Raw genomic sequence first — 22,047 nt, 5'->3', positions numbered from 1 at the left:
ATTTAATATCAGTCTGTGTACATTACTGGTATACTCATAAGACCCATGAAAGTTGTGTATTTCTTTTTTTTTTTTTACAAAATTTGAGCTTATTTCAACTAATACCTTAAGTTGAAGGCCCACTTAAGACATAGTGACTTGTACTTTTGCCTAATGTGCATAGAATTTTAAAAAATTTAAAAAATCCATTCCTTAGGAATTAACTGCTTCTTTTAAGTGGAGGTAGTTCCTCAGCAGGAAATAAGATAGCAAAATGGGAACAGAAAAAGACATAGTTTGGAGAATTTTTTTTTTTTTTACCTGTATTTGGTGCCCTTTGAAGCATTTCTTCATATTGCAGTGAGAATAGGTAAGTGCCAGTGGAAAAAATTTTGCAAGGCATTTAACTTTGCTGATAAGTTAATTTCTATTCATTAAGGTTTTATAAAATCAAATTATAATGTATACTTCTAAAACATCTGTTGCTTTTTACCTATATGTTGTTTAGCCTGTTAGGACTGTGGGTTATTTTGGAGGTATGTATGGGGGGGGGGTTGGGAAATGGTGGGTGGTGATAAGGACATTAGAGGGAGTGTCTTAGAAATTTTACTTGTTCCCTATTGCACCATCCCTGGTATCATCTATATGTTAGTTATGTTAGTTTAGATTAGTGTGGGGGATGTTAGGAGTGGCCTGGTTTCTTTCCTTCTTTTTCCTAGCCAAGGAAGTATCGCCTGGGGATGCTGGAGGAGAGGCTAGTTCCGATGGGATCAAAGGCACGAAAAGCAAAGAACCCTATTGGCTGCCTTGCTGACAGGTGTAAATCAGGAGTACCCATCAATATGGTTTGGTGGAACAGAGTCACAGAAAACAATTTACAGGTAAAAATAATTTTATTAGACATTTTTTGAAAGTGAATATCTTGGTTGCTTTCTGTGTCTGGGTGGGATGGTGGGTATGAGATTGAATGGTTTAGATGATATCTTTAGGTGATTTTTTTTTTTTTTTAATCAAAGGAAGGTTAGTGACTTGTTAACCAACTAAATGACTTTGGTGACTTTTTGAACTTTCTCTGCTTATAGTTTACTTTCCTAAAAGTATACTAAGTTTAGTTTTTCCCTTTTGGATTTTGTTAACAGATATGAGGTCAGTTATTTTAATACACAAAGTTATTCAGGGTACTGTATTAAAAAATCATTATAAAATTTATTATGGGAAACCTCATTTATACTCTGAATAACAGGAAGCTTCATATGTTTACTTTTTGTACATTTTTACTAAATAAAAATTACATGTAAACAAACTTGTTAAGTATTGGCTCTAAAACGAGCCTCAATATTATGTTGTCATAGGCACGTGCATTTTAGTCTTTGACTCTCCCTTATCAATACTGAATAATGAAAATGGACTTTGTAACTCAAAAACTATCTTTTGAGTAGGATTCTGAAGTACCTATGAAATAATTTGAATTAGATTCAGTTTTAATTTGGAGTATAATTCTCATTTTAAAAAATTGGTAACGGTAATAATATAGCTCTTAACCCAAATTTCAGTTTAGATGTAAGCAGAATATTTTTCTTCCCAAATGTTCTGAATATATGGGTCTTTTTAATGTATATTGCTAACCAAGCATCTGTAATCCCACACACATGTACCACACACAGAAAAGCTATAACAAAGTTAACAACTTGGTTATATTTTTGTCACCAGCCTTGTGTTACGAAGGGGTTCCACAATATTTTGGTCTGTTCAGTATTAATACCATAGCAATATCTTTATTGCCTTGGGCATAAAAATAAAGGAGTTAGTCCAAAAATATTGCAAAACATAGTTTCTGTCCCAAAATAAATTTTCATAGTATTTTATAAAGTAAGGGAAGCCTGGGGACAGGGAAAGGGGTCCACATCATGATACACTTAAAATTTCATTGGAAAGTTTTGACTCTGTCAATTATGAATAGCAGTGTAGTTCACTGAATTTTTGTCTTTTTAGATTGGTAGGAGAGAGATTTGATGTGGATTGTTAGAATTATTTTTCAGTTTTAATCAGAATAAATGGGGCCCTAACTGTATACGAACTGTTAAAAGTGGAACTGGAAATGCTTGTACGCTGTGGGGTAAAACGGTGATAAATGCACTGGTGTATCCACTTGGCTTTTCCACAGCTGCCCGTCTTATCTTATTGTCAGCTTTTGAGGTACCTCTGTGTAGCACAGCTTGAAAAATCATTAGGTTACTGTAAGAATGCATGCTAGAAATGGTTTTATTTTTAATTAAAGCAGGTTATAATAGATAAACTTTTCAATGTACAAAAGATTGAACTTGTGTTATCTGAATCTCCTATTTCAACTACTACTATTATTTTATACTTCAGCTAGTTCTTTTCCTTTAAGGACATAAGGAATACTTCAGTAGCTTGGTCTGATATTGGAAGGACAGTATCACCTTGCAGTATCAGTCACATGTTGAAATATTGAAAAATGCTCATCTGTTGTCCATTATTGTGTTTGTGGATTCCTAAACTGTGGATACCTTGTGTTGTTTATGCAGTGCAAGGAGTATGTCAGTACCTTTTTTTATTTTTTTAAACTGGGGTTTTTATCTTTTTGATGTGTAAGGAAACTAATTCGTGTGAATCAAGTCTTTACCTTTTTATTTTATTTTTTTTTAGTTTTGTATGATGCCTTTTAACATATCTGTCCACAAAAATTTTATAGAGTTTAAAAAATATGAGTAGCTCGGTCTATTAATCTTTCCTGCTTCAGTTGTTTCCTTTCTTTTAAATCTTAGGCCTTCTCAATCCTAAGGTCAGAGAAATGTTTATTTGTACTTTGTTTTAGTAATTATAGCTGTGTTTCTTAAATGATTACCTTATGCCAGGCACTGTGCTAAGCTTTTTACATATATTGTCTCTTTTGGTCTTTCAAATAGCTCATGAGAGGAATATTACTATTAAATGAAGAAACTTCTTCAGAGAAGCTAAGTAACATTAAGGTTAAATAGTAGTAGTAAATAGAGGAGCAGACATTTTAACCCGTGTTTGTCAGACTTTAAATTCTCTTAATCTTTATGTGATATACCCTCTATTGAACTACAGCTGTGGTTAGCTTAATTATCTAACTGGTTAACTGAACTTCTATAGGACAACTTGTTTTTGGATGAGAGTGCATACATATTTTCTATCCATGGATTGTAACTTATGCATAACAGCAGGATTGGTTAAGGTCAGTCCTTTTTCCTCGTGATTCCATCTGATTCTCAGTGACCTTTAATTACCTTTCTTTCTGGAACTGGAAACATTTCTTTACATTGATTTCTTAGTGTTAAGCTACCATCTTTAGAAGTTTTTCCAGTTTTGAAAACAAAAGATAACCATCAAAACCCTTATACCAAAATGAGCTACAGAAACTTTTCTCTGAAGGTTTCCACATGAATCATTCATAATTGCATTTATTCTGCAATTATTATTGGATTTCTTTCAAGAGCCCCATGATCCCCTTTTAGTATATATATATATACTTTTTTCTTTTCCATTAAGGATCTCATATGAGAGAGCCTGTTTACACATTTGTAAGACAGTGATTCATGCTTTCATTTAAAACATATATATAAAAATACATGTGTATATATATAAAATGTGCTAATTAAAGAATCAAAGATATTTATTATTTTCCTTAGTTTTTCATATTGTGGTGAAGGCTAAATTTTTTTTCATATGGCTCTTTGAAATATTGATAATGTTCATCCGGTTTCCATTCTCTTTGTGGAGTTCCCACTTGAGAACCCTTGGAATAGATCTTTCTTTTCTCTGATTTCTTTACCACCCATTTATTTATGCCTTCAGTGTCTACAGTTTGGCGTCATCAAAATTTTGCTAACATTGGGACTCCTGGGTGGTTCGGTCAGTTAAGGGTCTACCTTTGGCTATGGTCATGATCTTGGGGTCCTGGGATCAAACCCCATATAGGGCTCCTTGCTTGGCAGGGGGCCTGCTTCTCCTCCCCCTCTCTCTGCCCTCTCCCCACCCTGCTCATTCTCTCTTCTCTCTTTCTCAAGTAAATACATAAAAATGTTAAAAAATTTTTTTTGCTGAAATTGCTCTCAAAATTTGTCAGAGAGCTCCTTAATTACCAAATAGAGTGTTTTATCTAGTGCTTAAAACTGCTGGCCACCTATTTTTGAAACTTTCCTTTTTTCAGTCATGACTTTTGGTTTTACCCCAGCTCCTTGTGAGCTCCTGTTCTTGGTGCACTCATTCTTTGCTTTCCCTTGTATGCCTAAGACCTAAAATTTTATTTCTATTAGGGTTGTCTTCTGAGTTCAAGACTCTTATTTTTTTGTGCTTTTTGATATCTTTGCATGTTGATATGTATCCCGCTGTCACTGCAAATTTGGCTTGTCTAAAACAGGCATTTTTCTATTTTCAAAATCTACAGTTTCTTTTGTAGTTCTTCTTTAATGACTTCGTCATCTTCCCAGTCCAGTCACTGAGGCTTATGTATCTTAATTTCTCCCCTGTCATCTCACATTCTACCATTTATTATAAGAAGGAAACTATTGAAGTTTTGACTAATTGAAAGATAGTACATTGGACAGTTTATTTGCCATCATATTAAGGCTTTGCCACAGTAATGACATATTATCCTCTTTTGACAAATAACATAAGTTGCAATTTAGAAAAGCTTTATTTTTTTTTTTTTAAGATTTTATTTTTAAAGTAATGTCTACACCGAGTGTGCGGCTCAGACTCATCACTCTGAGGTCAAGAGTCACATGCTCTACTGACTGAGACAGCCAGGTGGCCCAGACCTTATTGTTAATAAGCGATAGAGCTAGGATTCTAGCCTAGCCCTGTTTAATTCTAAACCTGAGATTTTTCTGCTATGTTGTCTGCCTCTAATCCCTATTCCTTAAAATTCTGCAGTATCTTCCTCTTCTTTCCTTTGTTAACACTACTGACATAATTTCCACCCTAAGGGTATTTTCTGTATAATTTCTGTCAAATCCCTTTGGGTGTGTTTTACTTATCTAGGGCTCTCTCTCTTACTGTCCATACATACTAAATTCTAATCAAATGGAATCTTTCATACCTCATATAATATGAAATACATTGTCAGATCTCTGTATCTTTGCATCTTTGTATGGTTGTTAACCGAGCCTAAAAAAAAAAAAAACTTTCCTCCTTTTCCTTTAAGAGTTAATTCACATACTACCTTCATTGTAAATACTTGCCTGAAAGAATTTTTTTTTAACCATTTCTGTAATACCTGGTGTTGTTTAAGAGTTATTTCATTGTTTTATATTATTTCTTTACCTGTTTGCTGCTTTTTCCCATTGGACTATAAATATTTGAGACTGAGCATGTATTTATTACAGTTTTTGTACCCTTAATGTATTCTGTCTCTAAATGTTACTGTTTAATTTCCTTTTATTAGGCAGTGTATATAATTTGTGGTAATTTATTCCAGTACTTTTCTATGTTTAAAAATTGTTCTGGGATTTATAGCCACCATATTACTATTGCTTAGTTTTATTATCACAGTTGATTTAGAACAGAGGATAGTGATTTCTTTTTAAATGTTAGAGAATCTTTTTCTTTTTTTTTTTAAACTCATGAAAGTTTATCATTGTTTAAGTGTTCTTGATATTTTCTAATCTTCTTATCCTGGTAGTAGTCTTAATTACTTATTGACATTGTTGTTAAGTCACAGGGCTTCTCCAGTTTATGTTTTTCTCATCATCTTAGCCCAAACACCAAGCAGATGGTAGGTGGAAGGTCACCCGAGACTCCATATCAGTAGTACTTTATTTTACTTAAGTGTAAGTTCTCTTTATCATTCTTTGGTCTTTGCCTAGGTTGTTTATTTATCCATTTCTCTGCCTGACCAACCTATATGTCAGTTTCCAAATTTTTGATTTGTTCTGTGATTATATAGTTCAGATACCATTGTTTAGGATTGAAATATTTTAGCACTTACCTTACAGAATTGTGAGGATTCAAATTTCCAGGCACATAGTAGATACGAAATAAATTTCCATTCCGTCAGTTTCACCTTATTCCGTCAGTTTCACTCCTAAACTCGGTCTCCGTTTATATTTACATAGGATGCCATCAGTTATATTCAGATGTATGTGGCATGGTGTGTGTATTATATGTATATATAAAGAGGCAGTAACATTAATTGTCTTTTAGGGGCTCACATTTTAATGCCAACTCTCTTGAATATTTTTTAAAATTTGTTTAAAAATGCCTTTTTTTTTTTTTAAAGAAAGGCTTAACAGGGGCGCCTAGGTGGCTCAGTTGGTTAAGCCTCTGCTTTTGGCACAGGTCATGATCTCAGGGTCCTGGGATTGAGTCCTGCATCGGGCTCTCTGCTCAGTGGGGAGCTTGCTTCCTCCTCTCTCTCTGCCTGCCTCTCTGCGTACTTGTGATCTCTGTCAAATAAATTAAAAAAAAAAAAAAATCTTTTAAAAAAAAAAAAAAAAAGAAGGCATAACAGTGTGCTCTCACCTTTCCCATAAGACTTAGTGTTAAGGGGTGCCAGAATGGTTCAGTCAGTTAAGCATCCGACTCTTGATTTTGGCTGGAGTTGTGATCTCCATCAAGCGCTGTGTTGGCCCCTGCTCTCAGCAGAGTCTGCTTGTGGATCTTTTTTTCTCCCTCTGCTCCTACCCCTGCACGCATGTGCTCTTTCTTTCCTTCTCTCAATAAATAAGTCTTTTTTAAAAAATTATTTTTATTAACATATAATGTATTATTTGCCCCAGGGATACAAGTCTGTGAATTGTCAGGCTTATACATTTCACAGTACTCACCATAACCCATACCCTCCCCAATGTCCCTCACCCCCCAAAAATTAGGTGTCAGCTGGAATAAAAGGATGGGAGGTATATGGCTGTGTGAACTTCTCAGGGTATTGCAGGTTAAGATTTGCCTAGAGATAATGACATGTTAAATAAATTTCTGTTCATTTTGTCTCAGACTTTTGGAAATAATGGGTTATAGATTATGAATCAATAGTGTTACTGTTGTTTTAGCTTATCCCCGGAGTGATGTAAATGAATGAGAATGGTTGGACTGTTGGCTTTATTAGGAGTTTCATACCTGTCAGCATCTCGTTTGATGACATTTGCCCGCCTTCTGGTTTGATTAAATGGCATTTCTTGTAAGGAGTATTTAATTAGAAGAATGCTCACATTAAGATTTTTGACTCACAAATTCTCCTGTGAATTCTAGTTGCTTGTTACTGGTGCTTTTAAGATCCCAGGGAGGTTTTTGAAACTCACCAGATATATTTCAATCTTTAGACTTTTTGATTTTTAGTGTTAATTCAGGTGATTTCTAAACAGTAGGCCCTAGGAGATAGGATGGTTTGGGCTTTAGACTGGAGTGGTTTAGAATTTTTTAAGGTTGAAACTTAAACCCTCTATCTACTCAGTGTTCCTCAGGACTTTGAAGAGTTCTAGAACTGTGGTGCAGTGAAAACGGCATGCCCACTTCTTTTCTCCCTTTATAGCTGATATTCTAAGCCTTTAACACTCCTCAAACCTACTCACCCCTTCCATGTCACTTTTGAGTAAATGACTTGTGTACTTCACTGGAGGGAGAAAGGGCGTGAGAATGAATTGCTTCATGTGGTAACTTTCAGCCTGTGGACAGCTTTTTCATTCATAACTTTTCTTAGTGTTTTTCCTCCTGTTTCAGACAAACAGTTGTTCCTTTATTATGTGCTTCAGAACCTGTCTTTATTCCCTCTAACAATTTATTATTTATCCCTTTTCAGTTTTATATAATGTCTCGCTCAACAGTGATTTCTTCCTCCTAGCTTGTTAACATGCAGTGTTTAAATTTCTTTTGCTCTGGGACCCTGGGAGTAAGGAATGCTATCTGAAAAAAATGTTCTAGCGTCAATATGTTTGGGAAAGCAGTAAAATTTGAGAAATGCTTGCTACTTATTGTTGCCACTTTTTTACCTTTAATTCATCCCTCAATTCCCATTGTTTTGCCATTCGCTTTCCCCACTATGTTGAAACTTTTTGATATGGTCACCTAAGTACCAAAAGTACCAGTTCTTATTCAATCTCTAATGCATTTGACATTGCTGACCATTTCTCTTCCTGAGAACTCAGCTCTTAGCCTGTTCCTTATTAGTCTGTTTTGAGGACCTCTTGTTTGTTGCCTTGACCTCAGGAACTCTCCCGAACTCTGTCCTTCACTCCCTTCTCATTTATTTCACATGGTGCTCCTCGGGGGTCTCAGCAGATATTTATTACTTCAGCTACTCCCATCCATAGCTGACTTTCAGGGTTTTTTGTTTTTGTTTTTGTTTTTTTAAAACCATCCCCTCAGTCCTTCGCATTGTCTCTGAATACTAACTTCTTCAGAACATCTTTATTTATGTGGTGTAAGACTTTGAAAATTCATTCTATCTAAAACAAACATCACATCTTTTTCTTTAAACGTGTTTTATTCACACATGTCTGTATATGCCTGCTCTCTGTCGTGATTATGGTATCACCCAGTTGTGAGTTTTTCTGGACTCCTCCATCTTCCTTATTTGTCACATCTTTTGGCCACCAGGTGCTGTTGATTGGGCTACTTTGAAATTGTCTTCACTTTTAATATTACCGAGTTATAGGTCTACTTTCATTTCTTATCTGGATTGTTATTATTGTAAGACTGTTATTATCTAGTATCCTGCTTCTGTTCTTAACTTTCAAACCACTATCTGACTGATATTTGATCATGTTTTTTACCTTTGTCATTAGTATAAAATTCAGATCCTTCAGGAAGGTATTCAGGATGTACCTCTTGATCTCTTTCCTGATAACTGCTGTAGACCTACTGAACTATTTGTAGTACCATGAAGAGTACCATGCTCTTTCTGCCTCTTCCTTTGTTTGAACATTGCTTTGCTTGCTTTGACCTTTTCTCTGTCTTGATTCAACAAACTTGTCTCTTAGGATTCATTTTGAGCATATAGTTTTATGACCTAATCAGTCAGCGTTAAGCAGTTGTTCACTTTTCCCTAGCACTTTAATTGCTCTAATTAATGCATATCTAACTTGTCTTAAAGGTTAACAGTATACAGCACACTGTGGATACTTAATATTTTTTGATATCTAGGTGTTCTGAGCCCTTGGAATTGTGAAATGAGGTTCAGTGTACATCATATCTGTGAAATGCCCATCTGTGAGCTTCTAGAACACAGTGCCTGTGTTTTATAGCTGCTGCTTCTCCGTAGCGCCTAGCACAGTGCCTAGCACAGTATCTTCTATGTATTAGCTATTCAAATAATTGAAAGAATAAACCTGGATTAGTGATTATTTGGCGATAAAAATATTTGGCTTGGTGGTAGTCCTGAAATTTAATGCTTTGTGCAGTTTCTTAAAACTTTCTTTGGTATAGTTTCATGTCAAAAAATATCATTATGGAAAAATCTTTGAAAAATCTTAAATATATCTTGAATCTTATAACGGAATATGGCAGAGTTCTTGGTTGGAGAGAATGTCTCTAAGTAAATCTCTCTTACTGTGCAATGTGGCAAATAGGTTTTACTATTATATAGCTATTGTTAGAAACTGCATAGATACAGAAAATAGTTATAGTTGTGTAGTAATTCTTGCCTCTTTGGAATGCTGTGGTGATCTCATTGTCCTGGATTACTCATTAACTGACTTGAATGGATAGTTCTGCTTTTTTTAGGGAGAGTAATTTTTTTTAAGCTTTCTTGAGATAATTGACATGCAAATAGGTAGAGGAATATCGAGAATGAGCTAGGTGATAATGCTTCTGTGACTGTGACTGTTACTGATTACCGCTATTGGATAACTGGTAACATAAATAACTTTCAAGTGGAAGAGGAGAAGCAGTTCACCTGTTTTTTATTTGAAAATGTGTTCTATCCATTGTACACAGATTTTGCTTTTTTATTCTGTTGGTGTCAATTTAAATATTGCATAATTTACATGCATTCCTGTGTAACACCATGCTATTCAGTGATGATAATAGGCAAAGAAAAGGGAACTGTGTAAGTGGCTTTGTGATGAACATATCTTAAACTTTCTTACAACTTTTTTGTAAAAAGTATATGTACTTAATGGAAAAAAATTCAGATACTATAGGGAAGTACAAAGAAGGAAGCAAAAATGACTCCAGTTTCTTTACCACCCAGAGATGACATCTCTGTTAACATTTTAGTGAGCATCTTCAGTTACATCCTTTTATATCATATGCTTGTGTGCACATATATTTTCCCTCTTTACCCTTCTTCCCTTTCTCTTAGGCATTAGTACACCCTTTTACAGAAATAGCTGTTTAGTATAATTGCTGTATTGTAGCCTAATTTCTGTTTTATTTTTACTCACAGGGCTTCTTTCTGTGGTAAATAAAAATAAATCAGTTCACATGATTTTTAATGGCTACACACTATTATAGGTACCAAAATCGACATGACACATGACTGAATCCCTACCAAGAGATATTTTAGTCACTTCCTTTTTAAAAAAAAAAATCATAAATTTAAAAAATATGTGCAAAACTTAATTTTTTCTACATAACATTATTTTCTCCTTAGCTCTAGTTCCTAGATGTTAGGAGTACTAGGGCTGCTTATTTTTTATTTTGATACATATTATCAAACTACTCTCATGAACAGTGTTTAGGGTATTACCTAGTTATGACAAACTTCATAAAGGATGGACTAATGAGTACTTTTTTGGGGGGAAATTTATGTTTCCATAGTTTTAAGCTGTTATATATAATTTTTTAGCTGAGCTTCTGAAAGTTTTTCTGTTTAACTCTATCATAAAATGAAACTTATTTTGAATAGATTTTCACTTGTCGGTTCTGATGTACTGATACTATTTCACTCTAAAGATAGCCAAATTATAAATAGGAGAACTTCTGTTTAAGACAACATTGAAGTGTATCTCTTAAAAGCATTAAGAATCAGCTTTCTTCCACAGTCTTCACCAATTTGATTCTGATTTATTTAGAAATCATATTTACTGTATCAGTGTGTTTATCACAGAGCCCAGATTGCTTCAGAAAACAGACTAATTTCACAGTAGTGGTATTTTAGATGTTAACTTTTAGCTTATAAGGTGAAATTTTGCTGGTCTTAAAAAGGTTAGTTTCTGAATAGCCCAGAAGTTAAGTATGTTTTGATAGTAAATTTAAAATGGACCATATTTGGGTATACTTGAAATAAGGGGAAATAAGAGCCCATTAAATTCCAAAAAATCTTGTAAAAATGTGAACTTGGAGGGTCTCGTTAGCCATTTGACTTCTCCTTTCCATTTCATCCTGTTCCTCTTTATTCTGTATTACTTATGAACACTGAACACTGGTAAAAATAGCTCTGAATAGGGCTGGGGTTGTTTGTCCTTGTGTCTCATCTTTTTATGCCTTTATAGATCATTTTATCAAGGCACAGTGCTTGCCAATTCCTGCCTTTTCCCCTCATTATCAGTATCCCCTCTTTTACCTACCCAAATAATTCACTGCTCTTTGCCCTTGCCAGGAGACAGACAGACAGATACACACATACACCCCTTGGACACAAATCTTTTGAATTAGTCCCAACTGGGCTCTTGTTAACTCCAAAGAAGGAAGAATAGTCATAAAATTGATAGATTGGAGTAGGTTTTAGAAAAAAAAGTAGATAAGACTAAGATTTATATCAACATTTCATACCCTTTTTAAAAAAAATTTACTTGATTCAATCAAGAACAGTGGAAACTTGATCTGTTCATTCTAACTGGATTTCATCAGTAAGTCATTAAACAAAACTTCCCCTTCTCTTCCTTTCTTCCCCTCCCCCTTCCTCTTTTTCCTCCTCTTCTTCCTTTTCTTTATTTCTGTTTTTATCTCTTACTCTCTTTAACCCTGGTTGAAAAATATAAGAAGGATTGGAGTTGAGTAAGATTGGAGTCTAGTTGGTCCATTGGGATGATGTTGCAGTAAACCTGAGAGCAGATGATGGTGGTGTAGACTAGGGCACTGATGGTGACATACGTAGAAACAGTTGAATTTGAGAAATATGTAGGATGTAGAATAGATATCTTGATTTGATGCTTCAAATATATCTTCATTATCAGAAGAATAGTTAGTTGTGATATAATTTATCTGTTTGGGCTAGAGATGCTATAAAAAGCACAACAAAACTTGAAAAACCAACTTAATAGGAAGGTGGTAGATTTGCTCAGAAATTGTATAAAATGATAGTTGCAAAGCACCTCTTTACTGGTAAGAGCCTGATCAAAATGAGGAGTTGGCTAAATTTTATTTATTGGTTTATTTATTTATTTGACAGAAAGGCAGAGAGGCAGAGTAGGCAGAGAGGCAGGCAGAGAGAGAGGAGGAAGCAGTCTCCCTGCTGAGCAGAGAGCCCATGTGGGGCTCAATCCCAGGACCCTGGGATCATGACCGGAGCCGAAGGCCTAGGCTTTATTTAACCCACTGAGCCATCCAGGTGCCCCAAAATTTTATTTATTGATCAAACAAAATGTTTGAAAAAATGTTTTGAAAACATTTACTATTAGATCTGTTTTCTGGCCAAGGTGGAAGAACGCGTGTTGGACTTACCCTCTAGAAACAGCTAAAAAACTGAGCCAGTATATGAAATAACAGTTTTTAAGACATTAGATATCAGACAGTGGAGGAAATCATCCCTGACAGATGGGAAACAAAGGTGAATCTAACTTACTGCTTGGAGGGAGTTTCCAGGCCTGGTGCATGGAGCCGGAACTCAGGTGGAGTCTAGTGATTTATTTAATTGAGGAGACCAAATTGGAGGTTAACAGAAGGTTATAGTTTACAAGAAAAAATACTAATGAGAAGGGAGTTCATAAACAGAAGGAACTTTAGACACTTGGAAAGATCCTGTTGAATTGTCAGCTGAGTACTGATCAGAGGGTATGAGTGAAGAGGCTGTTTGAGCTGGAAGAAGAAATTCATAAAAAGATCATAAAAAATAATTCTCAGAGTTCATAGAAGACAGCTATAGTTCCTATTCTCACCAGCCAACATGGAAAACATCATGATTTATGAAGTACCATGGGAGGTCTTTTGCCTAGTAGTGGGACCAAATTATTGTCTTAAAATAAATGCTGCCCTGGGCCTTCCTAATGAAGTTTAAAAGCAAGACCTGAAGGATCAGACTACTTTTTAAGCAGTTTATGATGGAGAAAAAAGCTCAAAAATTTTTATAGGAATATAAAAAATAATACCCAATACCCAAAAAGATAAAAGTAGCAATATTTGGCAACCAATCAAAAATTAGTAGACATACAAAGACTACTTGTTGTGAGTCTTAAATTATTTTGAAATATTTCTTTTAAAACAAAATAAACACTTTAAAAACATACAAGAATTGAAGGATTCACCACCAGCAGATGTGTACTTCAGTAGGTATTAAAGGAAGTATTTTAGGTGGAAGGAAAACACAAACCTGTGGAAATCAGAATGTATACAAAGAGGTGAAGAACACTGGAAACAGATACTACATGAATAAATATAAAAAACTTTCCCCCTTATTTAAGTCTCTTTTAAAAATACTTGTTAGAGCAAAAATAATAACAGCGTCTTATTAGGTTTATGATGTAATAGATTTTAAATATGTGATGAAACTAGTACAAAGTCTAGGGGAGGAGAAATGGAAGTATGATATTGTAAGCTTGCTATACTATATGTGAAGTAGTTTAAGACTGGATGATAATTGGTGTTAGGGACTGAATTGTGTCTCCCCTAAATACATATGTTTAAGCCCTAATCCTTAATATGACCATATTTGGAAATAGGGTCTTTAAGGAAGTAATTAAAGTTAAATGTCATAAGGACGGGGCCCTAATCCAATATGACTGATGTCCTTAGAAGACAAAGAAATACCAGAGGTCCACATTTCCGTGAGGGAACAGCAAGAATTTCGTTGTCTGCAAGCCAAGGAGAGAGGCCTCAGGGGGAAACCAACTCTCCTGGCACCTTGATCCTAGACTCTCACCTTCTAGAACTGTGAGAAAATAAATTTCTGTTGTTTAAGCCGCTCGGTATATGGTATTTTGTCATGACCCTAACAGACTAAGATAGTTGGTGATAAGTTAAATACATATATTATAAAATCTAAGGCAGCCACTATAATAACACAACAAGAGAGTTCTAGCTGATAAGCTGAGAGAAGAAATAAAAAGAAATTTTAAAAACTAGTTAATTCCAGAAAAAGGCAGTAAAAGGAAAAGGGAAACAAAGAACAAAGAGAACAAGTAGGAAAAGAAGTAGCAAGATAGTAGTTTTGAATCTAACCATATTAATAATCACATTAAATGTAAATAGCCTTAATGCCCCAATAAGAAGGCAGAGATTTTCAGATTGGATTTAAAAAAGCAAGATCCAACTATATGAAACTGACAGAAACACCACTTTAAACATAAAGACAAAAATAAGTTTAAAGTTATATCATGAACTAGTCAGAAAAGATTTGTGTGTGTATTACTAGCATCATATACCACATATGTATACTATGACAGTACATTTATACTAATACACTATTATCAGCCTGTACATTGTGTGTGTGTATATATCTATCTATATATATATAGATAGATAGATATGGTATAGTAATACCGTTGGCCTTGAACAATGTAGAAGTTAGGGTGATAACCCCCCACGCATTTGAAAATCTTTGTATAACGGGGTGCCTGGGTGGCTCAGTTGGTTAAGTGTCTGTCTTTGGCTCAGGTCATAATCTCAGGATTCTGGGATCGAGCCCTATAGGGCTGTCTGCTTAGTGGGAGTCTGCTTCTCTCCCTGCCTGTATTTCCCCTGCTTGTACTCACTCTCTCCATCAAATAAACTAAAATAAAAAAACAAAAAACTTTGTATAGCTTTTGGCTACCCCAAAACTTAATGACTGGCAGCTTCTGTTGACTGGAAGCCATACTGATAACATAAACATTTGATTAACATACATTTTGCATGTTATATGTATTATACACTATATTCTTACAGTAAAGTAAGCTAGAGAAAAGAAAATAGTAAAATCAAAAGAGAAAATACATTTACAGGTACTGTACTGTATGGAAAAAAATCTGTGTAAGTGGACTGCACAGTTCAAACTCATGTTATTCAAGAGTCAACTGTATATATAGTACATTGATGTATATATATTATTATACCTGGGGTAGCTATATTCACATCAGACAAAGTAGGTTTCAGAGCAGAGAATATTAGAGAACAAAGACAGTTATTCAATAAAAATAAAGGAACAGTTCTTTAAGAGCATGGATGTACCATTCTTAAATGTGTATGTACTTAATAGCAGGGTTAAAATATGAATATATGAGACAGAGACTAATAAGAGATGCAAGGAGAAGTAGACAAACAGTGATAGGGATTTGAGTACTCCTTAATATTGGAAGGAGACAAAACAGTAGGGTATGGGAGATTTGAACAGCTTTATCAATTTGACATTTATGGAACACTCTGTCCCTGAACAACTGAATACATATTCTTTTTAAGTGCACATAAAACATTGACTTAGACTAATTCTGGATCATGGAACAAGTATCAGTAAATTTATAGAAGGATTCAGGTCAGACAAATATGTTCTCTGACCATAGTGTAATTAAAGTAGGAATCAGTATTTTTTGAGAATCTTCAAGTATTTGGAAACCAAATAACATACTTCTAAATTATATACATGGGTCAAAGAGGAAATAGGAAAAGTAGAAAGTATTTTGAACTGAGTGAAAATGAAGACATGTCAAAAGTGGGATGCTGCTAAAACAGTAATGAGGGAGATTTATAGCACTAAATGCTTATAGTAGAAGAGAAGAAATGCTCTTAGGTCAGTGACCTTAGGTGCTACCTTAAACTGGAGAAAGAAGAACAAATGCAGCCCAAATTTGGCCCCTCAAAAGATAAGTTCATGTCCTAATCTCTGGAACTTGTAAATTCTACCTTATTTGGGAAAAGAGATGTAATTAAGTTAAGGGTTTGGAGATGTCTTCCTGAATTATTTAAGTGGGACCAGAACAATGGCAAGTGTCCTGGTAAGACAAGGGCAGAAGGAGATTATACACAGGAGAAGGTGCTATGAGGACAGAGACAGAAACAAGTGATGTGGTACAAGCCAAGGAATCTCAGAGAATGTTGGTAGTTACCAGAAGCTGGGAGAGAAGCATGGGATGGATTCTGCTTCAGGGCATCTGGTGGGAAGCACCAACAACTGGATTTTGGACTTCTGGCATCCAAAAAGTGGGAGAGCATACATTTCTGTTGTTTTAAGCCATCAAGTTTGTGACATTTTGTTACCAGGAAACTGGTACATATGTACTAGCAACAAATAATAATACATTGAAATTTTTAAAATTATATAATTTATAGTAATATCAGAAATATAAAATTGGGATCAATCTGACCTACTGGACCTATAATTGAAAACTTTGAAACATTCCTAAGAGGATTAAAGAAGACCTAAGTAAATGGAGGCATTTATCATATTCATGGATCTGGAGACTCATTATTGTTAAGATGTTAATTCTTACCAAATGTATTTATAGATTTGTGTAATCCCAAATAGGTAGCTGATTTTCAACAAAGTAGCAAAGGGCATTCCATGGAGGAAAAACAATCTGTTCAGCAAACAGTGCTAGAATAAATAAAAAATATTAGACCCATAGTTCATAGATTATAAAGTTAAATCAGAGTGGAACTTAGACCTGCATGTAAAACATGAAACCACAAAACTTACAGAAGAAAATAGATAGTATCTGTGACCTTTGTTTAGGCAGTTGTTTCTTAGGTGTAATACCAAATATATGACTCTTAAACATTTTATAAACCAGTTCTTTGAAAGATACTGTTAAAACAGTGAAAAGACAGGTTATAGACCTGGAGAAAGTATTTTTATATCATATATCTGACAAAGGACTTCTATCCCAAACTGTCCAAATTCCAATAAAAAACAAATCCAAAAACAATGGCCAAAAAGTGTGAACAGACATTTCATGATAGTAGACACAGAGTGGCAAATAAGTCATTTAGGAAATGCAAAATGAAGCCACATTGAGAAACTACACACCAATTAAAAAGTCTCAAATATAAAACTCTGACCAAAGCACACGTTCCTGAATACCTAGAGCATCTTGATCTCTTCACAGTGTGCTGGTGAACATATTAAAATATAATACAACCACTTTGTAAAACAGCTTACCAATTTTTTAGCAGTGTTAAATATATATCCATACAAAGACTTGTACGACGAGTGTTCTTGGCAGCTTTGTTTTTAATAGCCAAAAACTGGAAACAACCTTTGTCCATTGGATGAAAAGATAAACAAGTTGTGGTATAGTGATGTTATTGACTGTTAATCAGTAAAAAAGGAATGCAGTATTGGAAGGCAGTGATATGGATGAATCTTAATGTTGCCAAATGAAAGAAGCTAAGGAAGAAACCAGCACATAAATATGTATGTCAGATCCATTCATTTTATTCTAGAAAATGCAGATTAATCTGTGGTGGCAGAAAGCTGATCTGTGGTTGCCTCAAGACCAAAGTAGGGGAGTAGAGAGAAATAGGAAGGAGGGATTTAAAAGAAGCTTGTGGCAACTTTTTGGCATGATGGATATATACGTTATCTTGATTTGGGTAATGGTTTCTTGGTTGTCTACCTGTGACCAGAGTTATTAAAGTTTACATTTTAAATATGTGTGGCTTATTCATATGTCAATTGTATCTAAATAAAGCTGTTAAGAAAAAAATTAGCAGGTCAGGTTTCATTCAGAGAGTAAAAAGGTTACTGATAGCAACTTAAGCCATTAAGACAAGTAAAGTAAGTTGAGCTCTTTATAAGGATCTTTACCATGGAAGGTATTTAATGGGTTTTATGGGTTTATTATGTGATTTTTTAAAAACCTGAACAATACTCAAAAGCATTAGTGGTTTCTAAGCCATATGTCACCTTCAGACAACTTCTTACAGACCTTTTTGACATACTTGCAGTGAAATACTACATAAGACTTTGTGTTCTGTGTTCATTTAATATAAACTTCCTGTTTTTCTACTTAATTTTAAAAACATACTAATGGCTGTTACTTTTTATTTTGTTGCACTATTTATTAAATTAGTCCCTTAATTTCTGGGACTCATTTATTGTGGTCTTAAATAAGTGTTTTCTTTGTAGTGGAGTCCAGCAGAGTATTAAATACTAAATTTTACTTTAAAAGTAACAGTTAAAATGGAATCATGTAATAGAAAAACATAAAATTGTGTTAAACCTATGTTAGAAAACTTCATCAGAAAATTACTTCATTTGTTAAAAAAAACAAAAACAAAACAAAAAAAAACAACCCTATCGGATAGGAAATACTTTATCATTTTGGTGGAGTGAGATGTCTACATTGAAATGTTAATTATTATTTTTAAGTATAATAACAATGGCAGTAGTGCTTTTTAAACTAAATGTGAGTAGGATTCTTGATTTAGTCTATTTCTGTTTAGAGAGTACAGGTAGGGATCATAGCTAAATGTTGTGGGATGGTGTCAGTTTATAAAAAGCACTTGGCTGTTTTTGGCATATAAGTTAGTAGTGGAAATTTAAGTGTATGGGAACCACAAACTATTTTTATTGATAAATTCTCCCAAAATGATGTCTTTTACTTAACTTGAATAAACATTGATTTTTTTTTTAAAACATGCATTTAGAGCTGTTTAAGAAATGCTGAAAATTAGGATTTAAAATGTAAGTACTAGAATAGAAATAGAAATTATAAATATAAATATAGTTACATGTATATGAAATAACAAATATAATAGTATAGGAACATATACTAGATAGTTATGTAAGGATTATGAAAATCATAGGGCAGGAGTAATAAAACTTTTTATTCCATTCTCTTTAGAGGTGTTTAAGTTAGACAGAAAATTTATACAACCCAAGTCCTTGAGTCTTCTTTATAAACGTAATCTTCACTTCCTAAAGCTAAAATAAATTAATTCCTTTCCGATGAGCAGATATTTGATTTTAATATGATATACTGGTTTTAGTTAACTAGTTTTGGCTTATTTTTCAAAAGAATTTTTCTTTTTAACATGTTAAAGGTGTGTGCCTATGCTATTTTGTTATTTTAAATACCGTATTTATAATTTAAACCAAAAAATTAATGTCATTTTAAGAATACATCTTTTTTTAATTGTAGTTATTATTTTAACTAATTGTATCATAAAATGCATTCTCATTATTATAATAATTAATTATTACTTTAAATATTTCTGATAGTTCTCTAATCTGGCTAGTTAGTATAAGAATTTGTATTACCTGTTAATAATAGCCCTACTCTGTTATTCCTAGATTTTGGTTTGTGTTGTACCTAAATCCTCTGTAATTGTTTTTTCTGTCAGTTAAATCCATTAAACTTTTCTCTAATCTCAAGTACTCAGAGTTGAATAAAATAAACTCCTAAACCATCCACTCAAGGGAAATGCTTTGCCATCTTAAATCAGAAAAGAGTAAGGAGAGAGGATTTTAGGCTTTTCTTTTCACTTCTTATTTAAAATTCATTGTTGGGTAGGTTGCATCTTTGATTGTTGAATCTGTAAAGGTTGCAGTTTAGTGTGTAAAGTTTCATGGTTATATTAATTTTAATAACTTCTAATAAATTTGGAAGCTCTATAATTTATTAAAATGACATTTTATATATATTTGTTGTTAATTCTTGCATAAATCACATTCTGTATTCATACAAAAACAACTTAATGTTTTTTATCTGACAAACTGTACATATAGAAACAAATTTCCAATTGGACATGAACTTAAATTTGTGGAGGTGCTCCATGTCTCATGATATTATAAAAAAAAAAAATAAAGATTCCAGCTTTTATCTTCACAAAACAATGGGAGTTAGGGCAGTGAGGGTGGACAGGATAGAACAAAGCCAGGTAGCCAGCAGAAGTATCTTCATCTTGAAGACCTCATTAGGGGCTCCTGGGGTTATATATGATTTTTTTGGGAATGGTGGAATAGACTTTTCCCTCTTTCTTTCCTGTGTAGGATCCTTTAAAAACTAAATATAAGATATTTACTTTCACAGTAAATATAAGATATAACTGACATAGAAAATGAGTAATACCTAATTCTCAGGAATATGCTACTAAGATTTTTTTGTTTACACATATAATTTTCTTTGTCCAAATTTGCTCTTAGTAATCTTATAATCCTGAAGTCTCCATCTCTTCTAGGCACTCTGGACTCTTACCAAGATACTGATTACTTTTATCTTGACTCTCATCTTCTAAAATAGATTTAAGATTAATTGAAACACATTGGTTTAGCTCTGAAGTGATCTTGTTAGTAGCCAATCGTTCCCTTAGAACTAGGGAGTAGTATAATAATAAAATGCATGGACTTACCTTTCTAGAAATTTTCCCAGAAATTAAGGAGTTGACTATACTTTTGTAGAACATACCACTATTTTTGAAAACTTTAGAATTTGGAAGTGTTTGAAACAGACACACACATGCACACAGAAAGTGATAGAAGAGGATTTTTTTTTTCTCTTTGAAAAATATATTTTGGATCAGGCCTGGGTTTTTTGTTTGTTTGTTTGTTTGTTTTTCAGAATTTCATATCTTAGATGTGACAGTTAAAGAGATTCATTCTTTAATATATTTTAATTAAGCACAGTTTAACATTTCTTCTACATTTTATGAACTTTGCATTTAACATTAGCAGGCATGTAATTAATTGGTAAACTCTCATTTGTTGTAGAGTTTAAATTTAGGTCAGCCTGTTGACTTACAGTCTTCTGAATCTAATAACTTAAACTCTAATTTGGTAATGTAGAGTGGTATTCTTACTGAATTAGGGAAGGTGTTCTCGGGTTGTATAGGAATTAGTCTATCTTATTTTCTTCCTTTGTGGAAATGCATTTTTACATTCTAATGATCGGTTCTAAAAGACTTCTAAGTGAATGACTGCTTTACATCATGATTCAGTGCATTTTATTTATTTGTTTAATTTATTTATTTTTTTAAAGATTTTATTTATTTTATTTGACAGAGAGAGAGACCACAAGTAGGCAGAGAGGCAGGCAGAGACAGAGGGGGAAGCAGGCCCCCAGCCGAGCAGAGAGCCCAACGCGGGGCTCGATCCCAGGACACTGAGATCATGACCCAGCCGAAGGCAGTGGCTTAATCCACTGAGCCACCCAGGCGCCCCCGATTCAGTGCATTTTAAACTTAGTTTATATGTATGCATAGAATGTGGGCTGAAGTGTGAGCCATCCTAAATTATCTCCTTGGCTGACCATTTGAAAGTTGAATTCAAAAGATTAATGTTAAGAGTGATTGAATCTTTATTTTTGCTTAGGCATCTAGAATTTAAAATGGTCACCATTTCAGAAAAATTGAGGATATTTATTTGTTCCATGTTGACAAAATACAGGCCATTTATGAATTTGTTATGCAGTCTCATAATGTTTTAGTAGTTTTTAAAGCCTAAAGTACTATGCCACTTGAATATATAAAATGTTGTGGCATAGTACAACTGTGAAGAAAATTTTTTTCTATGTTATCACATAGTAAAATACTTGAAATATCAACAAAAGTTACATGTGATACTTGTAGGGCATTGAAAGCATTGGGGCCTCTGTTAGGTTTTTCTTATAGCTTGATTCCTCCTACCTTTTCCTGTTTTTAAATGTTTTTCTTGTGTTTACTCTGTTACTTAAATACATGGCACCATATTATTGGGGAAATGTCTTAAGTGTCTTAAAAAAAGGAAATGATTAATTTTGGGAAGAAAGGCACTTTTGACCTTTATCCTGCTAGAAGTGATTTGAAGATCTTAAACTTGAAACTTGTTGCTCAGTTTTGAGGTAGTCTCACCTCCCAGTTCTCTAAAATGTGTTAGGATAGTTTGGTAATGATGCATATTTGACAGCCAAGGCAAATTTTACATGTTTCTGGGGTTAAATTCTGCAAATGAAATGATTAAAATCCTCAAATTTGATTTTAAAATTTCCTTCAAGAAATTTAATTATACCATTCCAAAATACAGAAACTAAAAACACT

General features: G+C 33.8%; 1 protein-coding gene across 6 annotated transcripts in view; it reads left to right on the top strand.

Moving 5' to 3' along the window:
* Nucleotides 1–22,047, top strand: part of PAN3 (poly(A) specific ribonuclease subunit PAN3) — a 137,822-nt gene that overhangs the window by 43,570 nt on the left and 72,205 nt on the right. For 4 of the 6 annotated variants that reach the window (XM_059144579.1, XM_059144576.1, XM_059144575.1 and 1 more), the window contains exon 5: nucleotides 699–860. The exons of the other annotated variants lie outside the window; for them this stretch is intronic. In XM_059144579.1, coding sequence (XP_059000562.1) covers nucleotides 699–860 — 162 coding nt within the window. The remainder of the gene's footprint in view (nucleotides 1–698; nucleotides 861–22,047) is intronic. 6 annotated transcript variants of the gene reach the window in all.

Source organism: Mustela lutreola, chromosome 13 (genome assembly GCF_030435805.1).
Source record: "Mustela lutreola isolate mMusLut2 chromosome 13, mMusLut2.pri, whole genome shotgun sequence".
Classification (NCBI taxonomy): domain Eukaryota; kingdom Metazoa; phylum Chordata; class Mammalia; order Carnivora; family Mustelidae; genus Mustela; species Mustela lutreola.
This window is presented reverse-complemented; position numbering and strand designations above follow the sequence as displayed.